Here is an 18,034-nt window from a genome sequence, read left to right as displayed (position 1 = left end):
ATTGATGAGTATTTTATAAAATAGCTTTTTTTAGATATATTACTAACGGTGTTTCATTACATTCTTGTCATGGCTCGAACAATAGCTGTAGGTTTTATATTGACACAACTCGCTGAAAACGACACAACTTGTGTCGTTTTCAGCAAGTTATGTCGCTAAAGATCTACAATTTATTACATTATTGCAATTTGCGTGAACTGAGCTATCAGTTCACGCAAATTATTAGTTTGTACTAAGGTGCCTGCGCAGAGTGCGCAGACGACGGACATTAAGGGACCTTTAAAAGTCTTCCACTATGAAAAATCAATTCTGGTTTAAAATAAAACTTAAGTTGTTAAGTTTTGGATAGGTACATGAATCCTGCCTAAACGCTTGTACTTGTGAAGCGACAGTCTTCCTACCAAACTTGTCGTAAAATAGCAAAAATCTAATCGACCGACCTACTGAATCTACTGGTCAAATAATTAGTGTCATAGCTTAGACAGCTTCCTTAACAACGCTCGGCCTCGGGGGACACCACAGGGGACACCATAATAAAAATATAAAAATGTTTTAGGCCAGCGATTTCTATATCATCTATTATTTATCTGTTTAAAACACTGCTGTTCATAATCTGTGGTTCAAATTTAAAATCAATAATATGTAATCTGTGCTTTATGGTGTGCGCTAAGCTCCTCAAGGAAATTTGTATGTTTATTTTAATAAAAGCGAATAATTTGATTGAGATTGAACGTTCTGCGGAAATAATTACAAATGATGAAGTTAGTGGATCAAGTTGTCCGTAGTTTTAAAGTGGCAAAGGTGTTTCGGGAGAACACAGACAAAATAAACAGTATAGACTATTCTCCGAATGGCGAGACACTAATATCATGCAGTGAAGATGATCAAATTGTTATTTATGACTGTGAAAAGGGCACACAGATGATCACAGTCAACAGTAAAAAATATGGGGTCGATCTAATACATTTCACACATGCCAAGAACACAGCAATTCATAGTTCGACAAAAGTCGATGATACTATACGGTATTTGTCACTTCATGATAATAAATACATAAGATACTTTCCTGGACATACAAAAAAAGTTGTAACTTTATGTTTGTCACCCGTGGAAGACACATTTCTATCTGGATCATTAGACAAAACATTACGCCTATGGGATCTCCGTTCACCTAATTGCCAAGGTTTGATGCACTTATCAGGGAGACCTGTTGCAGCCTACGACCCGGAAGGTCTTATATTTGCAGCTGGTGTTAATTCGGAAAGTATTAAACTGTACGATTTGAGATCTTTTGACAAGGGTCCATTTGTCACTTTTAAGCTTAACCAAGAAAAGGAATGTGACTGGACAGGATTAAAATTCTCACGAGACGGCAAAACAATGCTAATAAGTACAAACGGATCAATAATACGATTAGTAGATGCATACCATGGCACCCCACTGCAAACATTCACAGGACACCTCAACAACAAAGGCATACCTATAGAAGCATCTTTTAGTCCCGATTCACAATACATTTTCAGTGGCTCAACAGATGGAAGAGTCCATGTTTGGAACGCTGATACTGGTTATAAAGTGTGTGTATTAAATGGTGATCACCCTGCGCCAATACAATGCGTACAATTTAATCCTAAGTTTATGATGTTGGCTTCAGCATGTACTAACATGGCATTTTGGTTACCTACAATAGATGATGTTTAATATTAAATATGTATCAAATGTGAGTGTTATTAATGGTTACATAAAACTATAGATGTTATATGAATAATGAAACAGCATAAAACAATTGTATAACTCATAAATAAAATAGAAAGATAAGTTAAGATTATTTTCTGTTCATTTAGTTATTACTTACTACTGTCTTCTGTAGGAATAAATACATGAAGTATCAATATTATGGTAATATTGTTAGTTTAAAGAAATACAGCTGAATTATGTCAAAAACTTGTTCAGTTGTTAGATATAACAAATTTTGCAATTAATATAATAGTAAAATAAATAATATGAATTTGTGTCTTAGAACCCTAGTGTATGCATTTAAATAGTTTTCATTCCAAATAAAACATTCGCTTATATTCTGAGTAAGTAAGATCAAAATTCACATATTTTTACTTAGCTGTACAGGTTTAAATATTTTGACAACAAGTTTAATAACTAGATGTATTTATTAAATCTAAGTTTGTTTCATTTAAATGATGCATGATAACATTCCTTATCTTTATAGTATTACTCGTAAATTCATAGAAGCAAGATGTGAGATTAGTGGCAACTTTTTTTATGAATATTTTATGACTAAATGTGAATTCTTTAGGAAGCCAAATTGTGTGGTCCTCCTCTACCTTATAGCATAAGATTCAAACTATCGTAATGAAATTGTGAGACTTGGAAATGTGTGTTGATTTTAAACTGACCAAAACATTGATTGAATGGTGGAAAACCAATACTACCAAACACAGTTGGATAAAAATAAAATGATGTGGCTATTGTCATTTATATTATTCATTTTCCCATGTCTCCATTGATATCATAATTTTTTATTTCTTATGGAATGAGAATCATATAAAGTCACGGGACTTATGGTGGGTCACATTTATTTTAAAACTCTGTACTTAACGACCCAAGGCGGATCCCCCAAATCATTAATTAGGAGAATTGTTGAACTATGTTTTAAAAATTAAATAATGTACATAATCACACTCTCAATACTTTTACCTTTAAACTAAACCAAAGAAATCAAGCAAGTGCGAGTCAGATTCACCCACGTAGTTGATTTGGAATGTGTACATCTAGCCTATTCATATGACCTCCTATTGAAACTTGAAGCTTCAATTTAAAATTTCGTCACTTCTAGGCTCTAAAATCGCAACTAGAAAAAATTATCTCCATTAAAAAAAATGCAATTAGAAAAATATATATAACTAGGTAAATTAGTTATAAACTTTGTAATATGTTTAATTTTTAGACATAATAGGTCTTTCTCTATAATTGTTCTATAAGTGTCCCAGAAGTTCACATCAAGCCTCAGTCAGGCATAGGCGAAATTTACAAAAAGTTATCTGAAAAAGTCTTTCATGCAGGTATAAAAGTGGCAACTGTTCATCACTAGGTCGAGCAATGTTTCTTATTTTCAGAACATTTCTCAATAGCAGTGCAAAGTTTGGTGACTTGCCTGGTAAGGCTGGATAAGGATGTATTTTATGATGATGATGCCTACCTTACCTACCCTGTTATAACAGGCGTGATGTTATGGAGTAAAATGTGTTGGTACTTTTTAAAATACCGATGTTAATGTTTAGGGTCTTTAGGTCCCTACTGAGAGGGTAATAAAACATAATCCTATTATTGAGATTTCGATTTATCACCAGGCTATAACAAAAAAATAATTAAAAGCAGAATACCTTAATCAAATAAATATGAAACTTAAGGGAATCCCAAGTCCGACTCTCACTTGGCCGATTTTTTTATTTGAGAAAATACCTAACAATTGGTGACAATTTTTGAACTACTGAAACAGCAAATATCAACTTTTTAATTTTTTTCCCTGTTTTATCTTGAATATTTAGTGCTGTTGCAGTCTATCTTCCCCAGTTTGTGCCACAAACTTTGTGGAGTCAAAAGGATGCAACTTTTTATCAAACCAAGAAGGTTCCGATATACACAAGATTAAGATTTACTCAAGTTGCTGTGCTGGTACCTAGGTACCGAAAAAATTCCAGCACATTTCCGACGCTTACAGCAATTAACTAGGTAGGTACGTCTATTTAGCAAGTAGTTAAGAGTTTGCGCATTTATTGGATTCCAAAGTCGTAGATCGTTAATATAAATAGGTACCTAGCTAATATAAATAGGTACCTACATATCACCTAACATTAAATGGCATGCATAAGACTTATTTATTAGACGACTAGCAACCCTAAGTTTGGCAAAACCATGGGAGTAATTATGCTTACTTCCATGGTAAAACGTCTTTGACAGTACCAACAGTACATTATGAGACTCTTCTGCTTTTGTCAGATTTGGCCTGAGTAGTCCCTGACCTAACAAGTCGTTTGTTATGGATATAAAATTCTGTATAATAAAGTGAATACCTACATCACTACCACCAGTGGGCGTGTCGAGCCTGCCATATAAAGTAAGCACAGAGAAGCATATTAAAATTTGATGTCTGAAATGAAACGATTTATATCGATTTCTAATAATTCGGGTTATTGCGATAATGCGTATCTCTAGATTCTCTAGTTGTCATTGTCAAACTGTCAAAGAGTGACAGTTGTTATCGAATGAAATAGATAACAAACAAGCGGCTTTAATTTACATTAAACCCCACTCCAACAGAAAGAGAGAGGGACGATTTTGCATAAATTGTTGGTAGGTATGTGAATGTAATCAAAAATATTGCCGGTGTAGCTACGATCACACTGATCTATCTACCCATTCCTTTCACCAGTTATCAATAAATCTATAAATACAGATACCCAATCGCCTTTATTAGAAATCAGACGTATAGATATACAGATGTTGGACGGTGTCAAAGTACAGAAGACTTGGTATCGCGATAGCAAAGTAAGTTTACTGATAGTAATTTGTCAACCTCCTACTTGGTAAACTTAAGTTAACGTATGAAACCTGTTATACATCGGATTTCTAATATGTTTTCAGTAGTCGTCGTGCATACTTGCTTACGTCTAAAGTTATTACACTTAAGATGTTGCATAAATGGACTTACAGCTAGACATATGCGAGTTCTGAGCTAGTTTTTTAACAATTTTATTAATCTGAGACACACCTTACATTGTGTTAAGAATGTGGCTTAAGATTCCATATTTACATATTAGATTAATTAAGAGTCAATCAGTCAGTAATTGTAATTAAATGGTTTCAGGAAAACAATATGTTGCGAAGCATAAATAAAGTAGTAAGTACTGTTATAATATCTTTCTAAAAATTGTCTGTGTCAACAGTGGTATCCTGAAAATTTTGTTCAGAATTGGTTATATTTGAGATTTAAAGTTATGTCCATCCATTATTCTTTTGTGCCTAAATGCTAATATTGAAAACATACCCAATTATAAAGTTTTCTTTATGTTTAAAAAGTTACCAGCTTTCCTTATATACCTATAGTGTAACTGTCTGATATAACTTTAAATAAATAAATGTTAGTTCCATAAAATTAATTGAGGACAGCCAATTTGTGAGATCTTTGTCTTGAGTTAAAATTTTAATTCCAGAGTGGCTTTAAAGGGCTCTTCCTAGAACCTTATGTTACTTCTATGCAAGTGTCCTGCAACTATGCCAGTGCCAAGTCAAATGTTAATGTGCAGAATCTACCAAGATTACCAGTGCCCAAGTTGAAAGATACTTTGGCAAAATATCTGCTTACTGTAAGACCATTTTTGAATGATGATGAATATGCCAAGACTACAACTTTAGTCAAAGACTTTGAGCAAGGATTGGGAAAAAAACTGCAAGTATGTTAATATTATTGTTAAGTACATTTCATTTTGTCTGCCAACTGCCTGTATCAGTATATTTGATTGATAATATAATGCATATAAATACTGGTCTTAACAATAGCTTTAACTTAGATTTTTATTTTGTTTAGGGTTTACTAGAGAAGAGAGCAGAGCAGCATGTTAATTGGCTTGAAGATTGGTGGCTAAACACTGCCTACTTAGAGTACCGGGATCCAGTTGTAGTTTACTCAAGTCCAGGTTTAATGTTTCCTTGTAGGAAATTCAACAATCAAAATGATCAACTACAATATGCAGCTAAAACATTGCTGGCTGCGTTAGAATACAAAAGCCTTATAGATAAGTAAGTGACTTTATTTAATAGGGACTAACAAAAAAATTACTCAGTAAACATGCACACAATATGAAAATCATTTTCCTGTTTTTGTATGGCCAGTGGTTGCTCTTGTGTCAAACTTGTTCAAAGTATCTGTAGACCTTTATCACTGCCACTTTCATTGTTGTGGGTGGTTTGGTTACCTGCAGCTAATCACACTGGCTAGTAACTAACTATGGCACTTTTTTATATTGTATGTACATTGGTGACACAGTAGATACATAAAGTGTATCTGTGTATCACATGGAGAGTAACAGTCCAAGTCATGCATGGCTCATGCTTAGTGTTCCCGAGGCCTATAGGCTTTTAGGCCTAAAATTAAGCCTATTAGTTCTTTTTTATGGCCATGATAGACTACTAGGCTTTTAAAAGGCAACTCATTTTAAAAAGCCTACTAGGTGTTTAAAAGGCTACTCATATTAAAAAGCCTATAGGTTTAAAAAAGCCTAAAGAGCCTTTTAGGCTTTATTTCCGACTGAAGTATTTTTCGAGTAGTAGGCTTATTATAAGGCTATAGGTATTGTTCAGGTTATGGCTTAGTATGAATCAAACATGTATTTTTGTATTGTATTTATTTTCAAATTAAATGAAAACTGAAATGAAAAATTGCTTGAGTAAGATCAAATACGCGCTCGCTCAATGTACGGTTAATACTCAGACACTCAAAGTAAACGCTTATGCCCCCGACATAAGGGCGGTTTGAAATCGTAACATTAAGTTTACGATTATTATACTTTATACTCGAATAATAAATAAAATAGACCTAGCCTAAAGGACGAAAAATCTATATAGGTTTCAGGCCTTTCAAGCCTTTTTAATATGCGCCTAGCCTATAAAAAGGCTAAAAGCCTATAGTCATCGGGTGGACAAAAAAAGGCTATGAAAAAGGCCTAGCCTAAAGGCCTAAAAGACTTTTTAGGCTTTTATCCCGCTGTAGCCCCACATGCATAGGCTAGTCTTAAAAAAAAGCCTAAAAGCCTATAGGCCTCGGGAACACTACTCATGCTTGGTGTGTTTATCATCAACATGTCTTACAGCTTAACTAAAGCGACTATATAGGCGCTACATATGGTTTGAAACTGATTGTCCATAACCTAACTGTTGGGAACATTAAAATAAGTTATTCCTCATGAACTGTGGCCACACTTTTTGATACTTTACATGGTAGTGTTCTAACATTCATTGGTATTATTATAAACTTTCAGTGATAAAATCCCTCTAGAAATGATGGGTAAAAGTCCCCTGGACATGGGACAGTACAAGAAGGTATTTGGCACATGCAGAATACCATGGGAGAAACGCGACAAATTGTCCTTTAACAGCCATAGCCGCCACGTCACCGTCATTCATAACAACCACGTTAGTACTATTATTATTTGTTTAACAGCAAAGCTTTATTCACTTTGCACATCTTTGAAGTTATAAAGTAATTCACGCTGCATGTATTGACTGCAACAATTATTAATTGTAAGTTTATGATGAGTCATTGTACCTGTACCGACCCTAAATTATTTCTAACAATGTCTTACTAAAAACATGTTCAGAATAATACTAAAACAAACATAGATGCCTGTTAAGTATAACGTACCTATGTAGATTTGTAGACGCATTACAAATAGATAATTAAATGACACATTAATATGGGCCATGTTAAAAAAACACAAAAATTAGGTAAGTAAGTAGTTCTATTTGTATTGTTATTTGATTAACCATTGCGGCATACCTATCGTGACAGTTGACCTTTTCACAAGAATTGTCATGTTGACCTTGTATAATTATAGTCTATTAACATTTCGAGCTACTAAAGTTCAATATAGAATAATGAACAACTAGTTTTCTACAGACTTGTACAAACCATGCATACCAAGTTTACCTATAGGTAGGTATTTCTTCCCTTACCTACCACATTCCGGAAATAACTTGGTACGGCCGTAATGGACAAGTTTCGCACAGAAAGATCCGTGACTAGAGCGAAGTAATTGGCATTGCTGTATGTCTGAGAGAAAGCGGTTTAAAAAGAAGGAATACTTACCATTTTACTTCTCGGATTTCGCTACGTCAGTTGCGTTTGGCGCAGTGGTATAAACGGCCACCACGCCGCAATAACCGTAGCGCCGCGTGTGGTGGGTTCGAATCCCACCCGGGACAAATCTTTGTGTGATGAGCACGAATATTTGTACTGAACCTGGATGTTAATGTAACTATATAAGTATGTATTTAGAATTATATAAGTATGTTTATCAGTTATTTGATTACCATAGTTCAAGCACTGCTTAGTTTGGAATCAAATGACCGTGTGCGAGTTGTCCAATAACATTGATGTATAAAGTAGGTATAACGCTTATTTCTGAATATTCCATAAAGTTCGTATACCTACTAGCCATACCTAAGATGCATAATCCAAAGTCCCCAACCCAGACTTAACCAGCATACTAAAAAGCCGAATCCATCCCTCATTACGGCAGAAGATTAAAATTTTGCGCAGCCGCGGAAAGTACCTACCCAGCGGGTTATCTATCATAGTCTAGAAAATACATATCATATTTATAGGTACATTAATATTTTATGATTTTTCAGATCTTCCGCATTGATCTTTGGGGAGAAGATAATGTGGTGCTCAGCGAAGAACAAATTGTAAAGCAATTGAAAAAAATTGTTGAGCTTTCTAGTACTCCAAATAATGAAGGGATCGGTATACTAACATCAGAAAACCGCGATAATTGGGCTAAAGCTTATCAACTACTTTCAAAAGGTGAGACAATTTAGGTAAAATTGTTACTTTGTGTAATGATAAAATAATCTGTTAAATAAAACGCAGAAGTTAGGTATGATTATGAATTTCTAGGTGAGGCTTCATTCAACTCCAAATATAAAACTCATTCAGCAACTTGAAAATACATAATATTGCATGCTGCCTTGTTTGCTGACTTAATTGAGGGAAAACCTATTCACTATGATTTCAGATAACACAAACCGCGAATCATTAGCTGACGTGGAAACTAGTATTGTGGTCTTGTGTTTGGATGCTGCGGCTGGCTTATCCAAGTGTGCTGACGATGACGCTCGTAGAACACTGTGCGGTGGTCAGACGATACACGGCGGTGGATCGAAGAGCAATGGCGGTAACCGGTGGTTCGACAAGACGATACAGGTAGGAACCTTAACAAACTTTCCTAAGGTGCAAGCTTTTAACTGCCAGATTGATAATATTATTATGTTGGTATTCTATTAGCTAACTACTACCCAGTCATTAAACTCGTGTAGAGTAGGGTACAGTAACATCTAAAAGTAATAAATATAGGTATGCGTAGATGAATACCCTAATGGTTGTTATTTGGAATTAAGAGTTATTCAACTAGTAGCCAGAGACTTCAGAATATTTAGTTTCTATGTTATATCTATTCTGCAGGTGAGATTGCTTAGCTAAATTTTTTTAGTCGTTAGTCATTTGATTTGTAAACAAATTGTTATTTTGTCATTTCGCTTTATTCAATGTACATTAAATTTACCGCAAAGTTAAAGTTCAGGCAAAAAAATTAGCATTTCCATTTTTACTTTAGTTTGGTTTGTAATAACTGCTTTTCGAGTTGTTTTAATTTTAGCAAATTTTCAGTTTATTGTTGGTGCTGATGGATTAACCGGCCTAACTTATGAACATTCACCAGCCGAGGGCCAGCCCATTGCGGTCTTAACGGATTTCATTATTAAATTTATGTATGACTAGTTTCATTTATATTATGTTCACTTATTTTATTTTTTTTTTCTTAAAAATAACAGTCATGACAATATTATAAAGTAAAACATACAAATACTTTTCGATTTGATATCCTAATACATATTTGTTCTATAAGTATATATTTCTTTTTTTAGTGAGCAAAACAAAGGAGGTGCGTCAGCTTCATCGAGCCCCAAACCGCCAGTAGCGCTAAAGTTTAACGTGACGACAGAAGTTTCTAACATGATTAAAGACGCTAAAAATAATTTAGACAAGTAAGTAACTTCAATTTATAGCTTTTATGACCAAGTTACTCGACCAAAAATGCGCAGAAAATACAAGCTGTCTTTTTTATGCTGCGAAAAGCCAGTTTAAATTACGTTGCTATTGGTGGTCCTGTTTACAATTAAATTAGATAAAGTAAGCATATTGTATAATATTATAAAAATAGTAGTTTGAGAAGTTAAGTACAAGTTTACTATATTATATTATACTTATGTGTATATTTTAGTAAGAATTTAGTGATCCGTGGACAAGATTGATAAAAGGTGATTTTGTTTCAGGTTAGTAGGGAATCTTGAACTGAACTGTTTCCAGTACAATAAGTATGGTAAAAATTTCATAAAGTCACAAAAATTGAGTCCAGACAGTTATCTACAGATGGCCATGCAATATGCATTCTACAGGTGAGTTGTCTTACTTATTTTATGAGATGATGATGATGATGAGTTTATTCTGAGTTTCCAAAAAATTCAGCGCTGCCCTATTAAAAAAAATGGAACTGGAAAAAAGAATTTTCATGTTATCTGTTTGGCTAGAAATTTTTGTTTCATTGTCACAATCCTTTTACAAATCATCAGATGTTAATGTGCGGATTAGACTTTTTTGCAATTGTTTAGCAAGTAATCAGTAGGTATGGTTATTTTGCACAATTAGGCCTTAATATTAAATGTTTTATTATTGACTTATCGTAGATTACACAAAGTGCCAGGTGCTCATTATGAATCTGCAGCAACGAGAATGTACGCCGGAGGTCGGACAGAGACTATTCGGTCCTGTTCTATCGAGTCTGTAAACTTCGCAAAAACAATGTTGAATGCTCAAAGCAGTCCTAAAGAAAAAAATGCAGCACTGAAGAGCGCTATCAATTCACACAAAAACTACACTGTGCAGGTAACTATAATAAAGACTATTTGCTTGTGCCTATGTATTAAAATGTTCCTTTTATTTAATTTTAATATTGCTTTCCTTTATAGGCGCTTCAAGGATTAGGTGTTGACAGACATCTTCTAGGGTTAAAACTAACAGCATTAGAGAATGGTATAGATTTACATAAACTATACTCGGACGTCAGCTACACCAGGAGTACACACATGAGAATCTCAACCAGCCAGGTTTGTAGATTTGTTACTTTATAAAACATGGAACTGTTTTAGTCGAGTTTTTAAGATGAAGTAGTAAGGCCATTGTGTAGGTACAATATGTATTAATATCATTATAGCTTACTAATGTAAATTGATTTTTAGGTTGCTCTCAAATCTGATGGATTAATGAGCTACGGACCTCTAGTACCTGACGGCTATGCAACATGCTATAACCCTCGCGACAACGATGTTAACTTTGCTACGTCAGCGTTCGTAGCACATCCCGATACGGCTTGTAGTAAATACAGAAATGCATTGGAGCAATCCCTTCAGGATATGCACGATGTACTATTACAAAATACTCCATCGAAACTTTAATTCGCATTATGTTTTCTGGCTCTCTTCTTACCGTAAGCGAAGATATAAATGTAAGAGAAATTGTTAATTATTCGATCAATGTATTAATTTAAGGAAAACATATTATTGTTATTATATAGCTTTTTTTTTTAATATTTTTATCGTTTTTTTGTACACCATTTTGCTAATGCCAGAAATGTCATAATTTATCATTGACTGTGCGTATGTTCACAGAGTGCCTAAATCGAAAATGTAACATAATAGAAATACGTAAAAAAATGTATTACATTCAATCATATTTATTATGAGTGTTATTCTTTGTTATTTATCGTAACTCACCAAATTGCTATAGTCTCTGATAAGGTGGATTACTACGATCACTAAGATAAAACCTTTTATGTTTGTTATACTTTATAAACAACTGATAATGTGTAAGATACATTTCACATACATTTAGTGAGTCACTCTTGTTGCCACCTCATATATCATGAAGGCTGATATGGGCAAGTGTCAAACTGTGTGAGTCTCTCCCATCTCGCGGATACCACAATGATTATGTGTGTGGAAACTCTTGCCTTAAGCATAAACTAGACTAGTCAACGTGTCTAATTCTCGACTGACAAAGGAATTTTATATTTTTTTCTAAAATTAAAATAGCTATCGTTTTCTATGCTGTACAAACTTTATTTAAAACATGTAACACAATAATATATACCTAATATTATCTATGTAATGTACTACAAAAATAATTAAGGTCTATTGGTTATGGAATTTACACCATACAATTAAAAATAGGGTGTTGGGTTAAAATACTTTAAAAATGCAATTAAATATAGGCAGATATAATTATTGAATGAATACTTCATGTACTCGTGAATCCCAAATGTATTTCTGCTTTACAATAAATATTTATTATAAACAAGTTTATTTGATTTACACATTTATATCTCAATCACATTACACTGATATGAAGAACTGCACAATACATAGTAGCATTTGTTAGTTACCCTTTCCAAATAAAGATATATAGGTACGTTTTACATTTTTTAAAGTACAACATGTTGAGAAATGCTTAGCATGTACTTGACATAAACAAGTAGGCAGCGAAAGATTTTATATCACCAAAAAATCTTGTACATATTTGAACTAAATTTGAATCACCTAACACAAAACCAGTGCACCTTAAAGAGCCAAAAAAGTATATTATTATTTAATTATATTACTTATCAGTAGTCTGGTGCTAAATAAAACTAAAGTAGATACAAATTACACTCTCGGTTTATGTAATACATATGTGCAATTATATCTAGAAATACTTTCAGCAAAGTTATAGGTCTACTATAGTTGAGTTGCCCACCAACAAATGCTATATTTAATAAATAACAGTGTACTATGTGGGCAACTCAACTGTAATGGAACTAATCCTTACTGACTAGATTATTGAAGACGGCGATAAAATACCAATATTTTTTCCTAAAAGATCCTTGACATAATAAGCAAAACCGTTAAATAAGCACTTTATTGTACACACACAGGGTGATTTTTATACATCGACAATAGCCGATAAGAAAAATAATAATCTGCAGTCAACAAGTTTTAAAATATTTCCTTTTCTTAAATCAACCCCAATGCATCTTTCAGTGATTTTCAGGTTGTTGTGTTATTTTGAATTTAAAAACCCAAGCCAGCCTATAAAATCATTAATGTGATGTGATCCACCTGGACACCTAAGTGCGATAATATCCGCCGGTTATTCGGTTCTGACAACGATGCATTTATTGTTTTCTTGTTTTAAAATTACTCAGTTACATTATGTCTCCTTGAATGCAACTGACCCAAACATTGTTAGTATATAGTTTAATTAATTGTTACAATAATGTTTTCATAAATTTAAGAAAACGAACTCGTCGGAGCCGTAGCTAATTTACCAAAGAAAAGTAGCAGGTACCTACAATATTTAATTATGTATTCGAACTTTTAGATAAGTGTACAGTGATGTCTTAGAATATAGATTAATGACAAGCGGTGTGCGCACGAACCAGGAATTATTAATAATATGATGTCGTTAAATTGTTCTTAGGTACCTACTAGCGTATAATTTGCAAATAAACTTGCAGGGTAGGTTTATGTAGTTTTGAATGGACCTAATTCTTGGTTCATAACCACATCGGCTATTTCTATGTAGCGTTTTTAATAAACCGTCATGCCTTCCTGCGGAAGTAACTCCACCTGACGTACGTGCTCAATTGTTCTATTATTTGATAACAAACGACCACGCGCACACTTTCTCTCTTGAACACGAGACTGATTCTAGCAATATAAATACTACGAAAATATCTTTAATCCGAAGCTTCATTTCTATGCTATTTCTGATTAATTTAATATTAAAACAAAGTTGTTCAAGTGAACTCCATGGGAACTGATAAAAATATAGCTATACAAAAATACAAACATTGTGTATATCATAAATAATAATACATTTACAACAACGACGTTTTGAACTTGCATCAATTTGCTGCAAAAACATTGTCACAGATACCCGGAAATTGCCGAAGTTTCCAATAATATTCCACCACTTAGCTCATTTACATTCGCAACACAAATATAACGTGGAATGTACACTAATATAAATTATGTCAAAACAAAACAGAATTTATGACAATTGAATTTATTACTAGGATAATAATTCTTAACTGTTAAGTATGATTTTCCTTTATCTCTATTCATCTCGAGATCGGTTAGCAAGCGCAGTTGTCGCGCGCGGCGGGAGGCGCAGCGAGCGGGCGCCCCGGGGACGCTGGCTTGTGCTGAACTCCGGACTCGGCCGCATTCAGATCCAGCCGTCCATCTTGAATGCTTTGGTAAATTTTCTTTGCAGTTTCGAGGAAAGCTTCCTCAACATTTTGGCCTCTAGAAGTGAAAGTAAAGTATAGCTAATGTATTTTTTTTTATAATAAACTTTCTCTTTCATACGTTGCATGCTGCACCACTGGCAGTTATCTATAAAAGTGCAAGCACTAGCGCACTAAGAAGTTTGTGAATACAAAAATAAATGAAAAAGGACGTGACAGTACTTAAGGTTTCGGGGTAGGGAACTCAAATGGGACACTTGTTTTAACTGTCGGTCGACGAGACATAGCCCAGACGTACGCTCATGTTGAAGTAGCTAAACTGTAGTCGTTTCAAATACTTCTTTTTGTGTTACGTGACATATCAATCGTAGAATGACGCCGATGGCGCAGTGGTTACGGTGGTTAGTAGATAGTCATCATGTCCATAAATATACGACTATTAAGGGGGTAATATTATTTCAGATTCGTCAGATTAAATTATAGCTGCAGATGGAATGTTAAACTAACAACACAAGAAATATAGCTCATTACAAATCAAATATGATCTTATGATTATGGTCTAATACAAGTTAGAATTCATTCACATAAAACTTACGTTTTAGCACTAGCTTCAACAAACATAAGTCCGTTTTCATCGGCGAATTGTTTGGCTTCTTCATATGTAACATCTCTCTGGGCATCTAGGTCAGATTTGTTGCCGATTAGAAATATCACAGTGCTAGGGTTGGTCAAGTTGCGTGTGTCTGTGAGCCAGCTACTTAAATGATTGTAAGTAGATCTAAAAACAACAAATACATGTTACACAATTACTATTATACAAGAGTAATAATAAAAAATACAGACTAATTGGTAGTCAGGTCACTAATTACAAGAAGCACTGTTTCCAGTGCCTCAACCTGAATGTTTTTTTAAGTATGCTGCGGAAATTTAACGTAGGTAACCAACAGATATAGAATATAGATACCTAGTAGACTGTCTGTAGATAGGAAATGAGAAGCAATGTTTATTAATAACAAGTAATTTGCCTACTTCATTAATTTGCAACTCATGACTAGACAAGATTACTACCGGATTGTAGTTTAAGCCGTCAATGCTCTCCCAGTCAAGACAAGTGTTTATTTTTGAATACAACAAGATACAATATATCGATATCGATTTATACATGTAAGATAATATATATTGCAAGTTTTCTTTTGCTTGGCTTTACGGAAACGCAGCATTATAATCGAATATGCGTGGTAGTTTGTATTTGCGGCGTCACCTATGTTAAAGTATTAATATCTACCCGATCGATATTCAGTTGCGGTATTTAGTTACATCTAAACAAGCAACCAGTAGGCATTTTCCTACTCAGATATTTATTCTGTACCACTATTCCTACCTTGTAATTATAAGGAGGGGAGGGAAATAAAAGAAAAGCAGACGAGAATAGCACACCCATCACTTAATGCGTTCTTGATTCAATGGATATGAAGACATACAGTGATCATAAATTCAAAACTTGACACTATCCTCTTTATTACTTAATACTGTGTGAAATAACGAGAGGTTTGTTTCTTTTACTCTTCAGTGAAATGAAAGAGAAAAGCATTACATAACAGGTTCATATTTACAGTATTAGATGTTTGAAGGCCAATGTAGGGGTAATAACTTATTGACAGAAAGAAGTAAATAGTAAATAACACCCTTGGTAATGGCATTAGGCTGTTTTATATGGCATGAAAATTGCATTGTCTAAATAAGGATGAATTTGACAGTTCTTACACTTTGCGTAAAAAGAAAGAAAGAATTAACTAACTAACCTTCTTGTTATGTCATAAACCATAAGTGCTCCAGCAGCACCCCTGTAATAAGACCGAGTTACAGCTCGGAATCGCTCTTGTCCTGCTGTGTCCCATATTTGCAGTTTAATCTTTTGGCCCGCCACTTCGATAATGCGGGTTCCAAATTCCACACCGATTGTGTGAGGACAGTCGGCCATAACTGTAAAGTAATATACAATTCTAAATCTAGTAATATATGACTTAAACATGTTACATTGATTTTGGTTTCTAGGGCTATTAAGTGTTGTGTTTCCACTAAAAACAAAAAACACTCATATTCAAGATCAATAAAACCTACACAGGTTTCTAGACATCAATCTCAAAGACCCGCCGTCACAGTATAGCAGCTTGATGTTGGTGACATCATTTTCATGACAGTCTTCAAGTAGCCATCACAAATCTATTAAAATAAAGATAAGCAAATACTTACACTTCTTATCAGTGAACTGATGCAGAAGACATGATTTCCCCACTCCCATATCACCAATGATGATATACTTGAATATGTAGGAGTAGTTGTATGGTCCTGAAGTCATTGTGATTCTAAAACATATAACACTATATGTAGTGATATTGCACAGTAGTAAAAAACAAAACATTGATAATATTAGAAATATGTACATCATTTATTACTTTATTACTTGCAAATTATGTTTCTCAGTTCTAGTTGCCTAAGGCACAAAGGAATAGAGCTCATTCTCAAGTCTAATCTCAAATCCTCTCTTTAAAATAAACATAGATATATTTTAATATTTGTTATTATCATTGAAAAAATATGGCAAACATAACAATACTAAGAACACTCAGGTAAAAATATTTGTAAGCTGTTACTCTTAGTAGCTTAGCCATCATAAAATAGTATATTTCTTTTTTTTTCCATAGTATCAGTTTAAAGAACCATAAAACAACCAACACCAATCAGGTTATGATTACTGTAAATTTAGTTTAAAATTAGTAGAAATATGTAATTTTGATTCTATGTATCATAATATTCAGTAGTAATATTAATATAGGTACATGCCACAAATTTTGATATTTATATGAGGTAAAGAAATATTCCTTTGCATACATTAGAAAATTTATTTAACACTATAAATCATTCTGATTTATAATGTTATATGTCAATTAATTAACTATTTGTTGTCAAACCACAGAATGTGTCTTCAGTATTTGCTTAACCATATGCATCACCATTAACAGACTTGAAAATGTACAAATTTAATAAAAAAAATGATCATCATATAAAAAAATGCCTTTTTGAGCATCTATATATCACTATTATTCAGAAATTATGTCAGTGTTTATGGTTGGGATTAGTCTAGCACACCCCCTGCCATAAACTGTTGTCATGACAAAAACAAATTAAGTAAAGGTAGGCACTGTTAAACAATAAGTAGATTTTTTCTAACATCCTTACATTTACATCTTAATCACCAACCTTAGTAAATACACATATAACATTACTGCTTAAACATTAAAGTGGTAAAAAAACAATAAGAAATTTTTACAAATTATGAATTTGATATAAGTACATCAAAGTATCTAGATGATAAAAGTGAGTATCTAATATGAAACAGACCATTGTTCATAATTATGATGCGGTACTAATTTGCATTGATTTTTTCTTTATATTTTCAATACTGATGTATGAGTCATCACATAAATTGATTTTACACAATTCACTAATAAGTTTAGAACTGTTAACACCACATCTGATACTATTACAGGAAATGGAATATAACGATCTCCATGTACGTAGCAATGTTTATTGGGAAAACTAGACATCAATAGTAATTGTAACGATGCACTCAATACTTATTTGCCTCCGTATACGTACGTGATATAATGCTCCTATACGTTTAAATAGTTTACAGAGTGCAAACAATGTCAAAGTAAAAGTTCACAATTCTGATCTTACTTTTATTATCAAGCTTATGCGCAACGTAAAGACTTTCCTAAATTATTTTTCTGCAATGCAAAACAAAGACTTCCTTCTTCGTCAAATGTGACGTATTAGTAGTTGCCATATTATTTTCTGTATCATTATCAATAAAAAAAAATGGTTCTAGCCAAATT

General features: G+C 33.4%; 3 protein-coding genes across 7 annotated transcripts; 2 read left to right on the top strand and 1 right to left on the bottom strand.

The window, feature by feature from the left end:
- Positions 1-627: 627 nt before the first annotated feature.
- Wdr82 (WD repeat domain 82) lies at positions 628-2,489 on the top strand. The gene has a single exon (XM_076136105.1). It carries the CDS (start codon positions 754-756, stop codon positions 1,699-1,701), a length of 948 nt encoding a protein of 315 aa, XP_075992220.1. The 5' UTR covers positions 628-753; the 3' UTR covers positions 1,702-2,489.
- Positions 2,490-4,259: 1,770 nt separating this feature from the next.
- On the top strand, positions 4,260-11,955 carry LOC142987376 (carnitine O-acetyltransferase-like). 4 transcript variants are annotated; one of them, XM_076136099.1, is made up of 13 exons: positions 4,260-4,368; positions 4,883-4,915; positions 5,229-5,468; positions 5,603-5,814; positions 7,053-7,206; positions 8,425-8,599; positions 8,811-8,998; positions 9,461-9,561; positions 9,718-9,837; positions 10,126-10,248; positions 10,537-10,735; positions 10,819-10,956; positions 11,089-11,955. In XM_076136099.1, exons 2-13 carry the CDS (start codon positions 4,892-4,894, stop codon positions 11,302-11,304), a joined length of 1,890 nt encoding a protein of 629 aa, XP_075992214.1. In that variant the 5' UTR covers positions 4,260-4,368; positions 4,883-4,891; the 3' UTR covers positions 11,305-11,955. The 4 variants fall into 4 exon arrangements, with proteins under 4 accessions (XP_075992214.1, XP_075992215.1, XP_075992213.1 ...); XM_076136100.1 differs by having other exon boundaries at positions 4,285-4,372; XM_076136098.1 differs by lacking the exon at positions 4,260-4,368 and adding an exon at positions 4,379-4,563.
- On the bottom strand, positions 11,947-18,012 carry Rab14 (RAS oncogene family member Rab14). 2 transcript variants are annotated; one of them, XM_076136102.1, is made up of 5 exons: positions 17,877-18,012; positions 16,389-16,501; positions 15,938-16,118; positions 14,731-14,913; positions 11,947-14,193 (listed from the first exon to the last, which is right to left on the bottom strand). In XM_076136102.1, the coding sequence occupies exons 2-5, from the start codon at positions 16,492-16,494 to the stop codon at positions 14,022-14,024; spliced, it is 642 nt and encodes a 213-aa protein (XP_075992217.1). In that variant the 5' UTR covers positions 16,495-16,501; positions 17,877-18,012; the 3' UTR covers positions 11,947-14,021. The 2 variants fall into 2 exon arrangements, with proteins under 2 accessions (XP_075992217.1, XP_075992219.1); XM_076136104.1 differs by having other exon boundaries at positions 17,796-17,976.
- Positions 18,013-18,034: the final 22 nt, after the last annotated feature.

Source organism: Anticarsia gemmatalis, chromosome 3 (assembly GCF_050436995.1).
Source record: "Anticarsia gemmatalis isolate Benzon Research Colony breed Stoneville strain chromosome 3, ilAntGemm2 primary, whole genome shotgun sequence".
In the NCBI taxonomy this organism is placed as follows: domain Eukaryota; kingdom Metazoa; phylum Arthropoda; class Insecta; order Lepidoptera; family Erebidae; genus Anticarsia; species Anticarsia gemmatalis.
The sequence above is the reverse complement of the archived record's forward strand: the minus strand, read 5'-3'. Positions and strand labels throughout refer to the sequence as shown.

Excerpts from the sequence above, each read along its gene's own strand:
- Wdr82 (XM_076136105.1), top strand. The coding sequence starts at position 754 with ATGATGAAGTTAGTGGATCAAGTTGTCCGTAGTTTTAAAGTGGCAAAG.
- LOC142987376 (XM_076136098.1), top strand. The coding sequence starts at position 4,516 with ATGTTGGACGGTGTCAAAGTACAGAAGACTTGGTATCGCGATAGCAAA. Across the intron at positions 5,469-5,602 it reads GATTGGGAAAAAAACTGCAA|GGTTTACTAGAGAAGAGAGC; the intron begins GTATGTTAATAT and ends TATTTTGTTTAG. Across the intron at positions 10,736-10,818 it reads ACAAAAACTACACTGTGCAG|GCGCTTCAAGGATTAGGTGT; the intron begins GTAACTATAATA and ends TTTCCTTTATAG.
- Rab14 (XM_076136102.1), bottom strand. The coding sequence starts at position 16,494 with ATGACTTCAGGACCATACAACTACTCCTACATATTCAAGTATATCATC. Across the intron at positions 16,119-16,388 it reads TCAGTTCACTGATAAGAAGT|TTATGGCCGACTGTCCTCAC; the intron begins GTAAGTATTTGC and ends ATTACTTTACAG. Across the intron at positions 14,194-14,730 it reads GTTGAAGCTAGTGCTAAAAC|AGGCCAAAATGTTGAGGAAG; the intron begins GTAAGTTTTATG and ends TTTCACTTCTAG.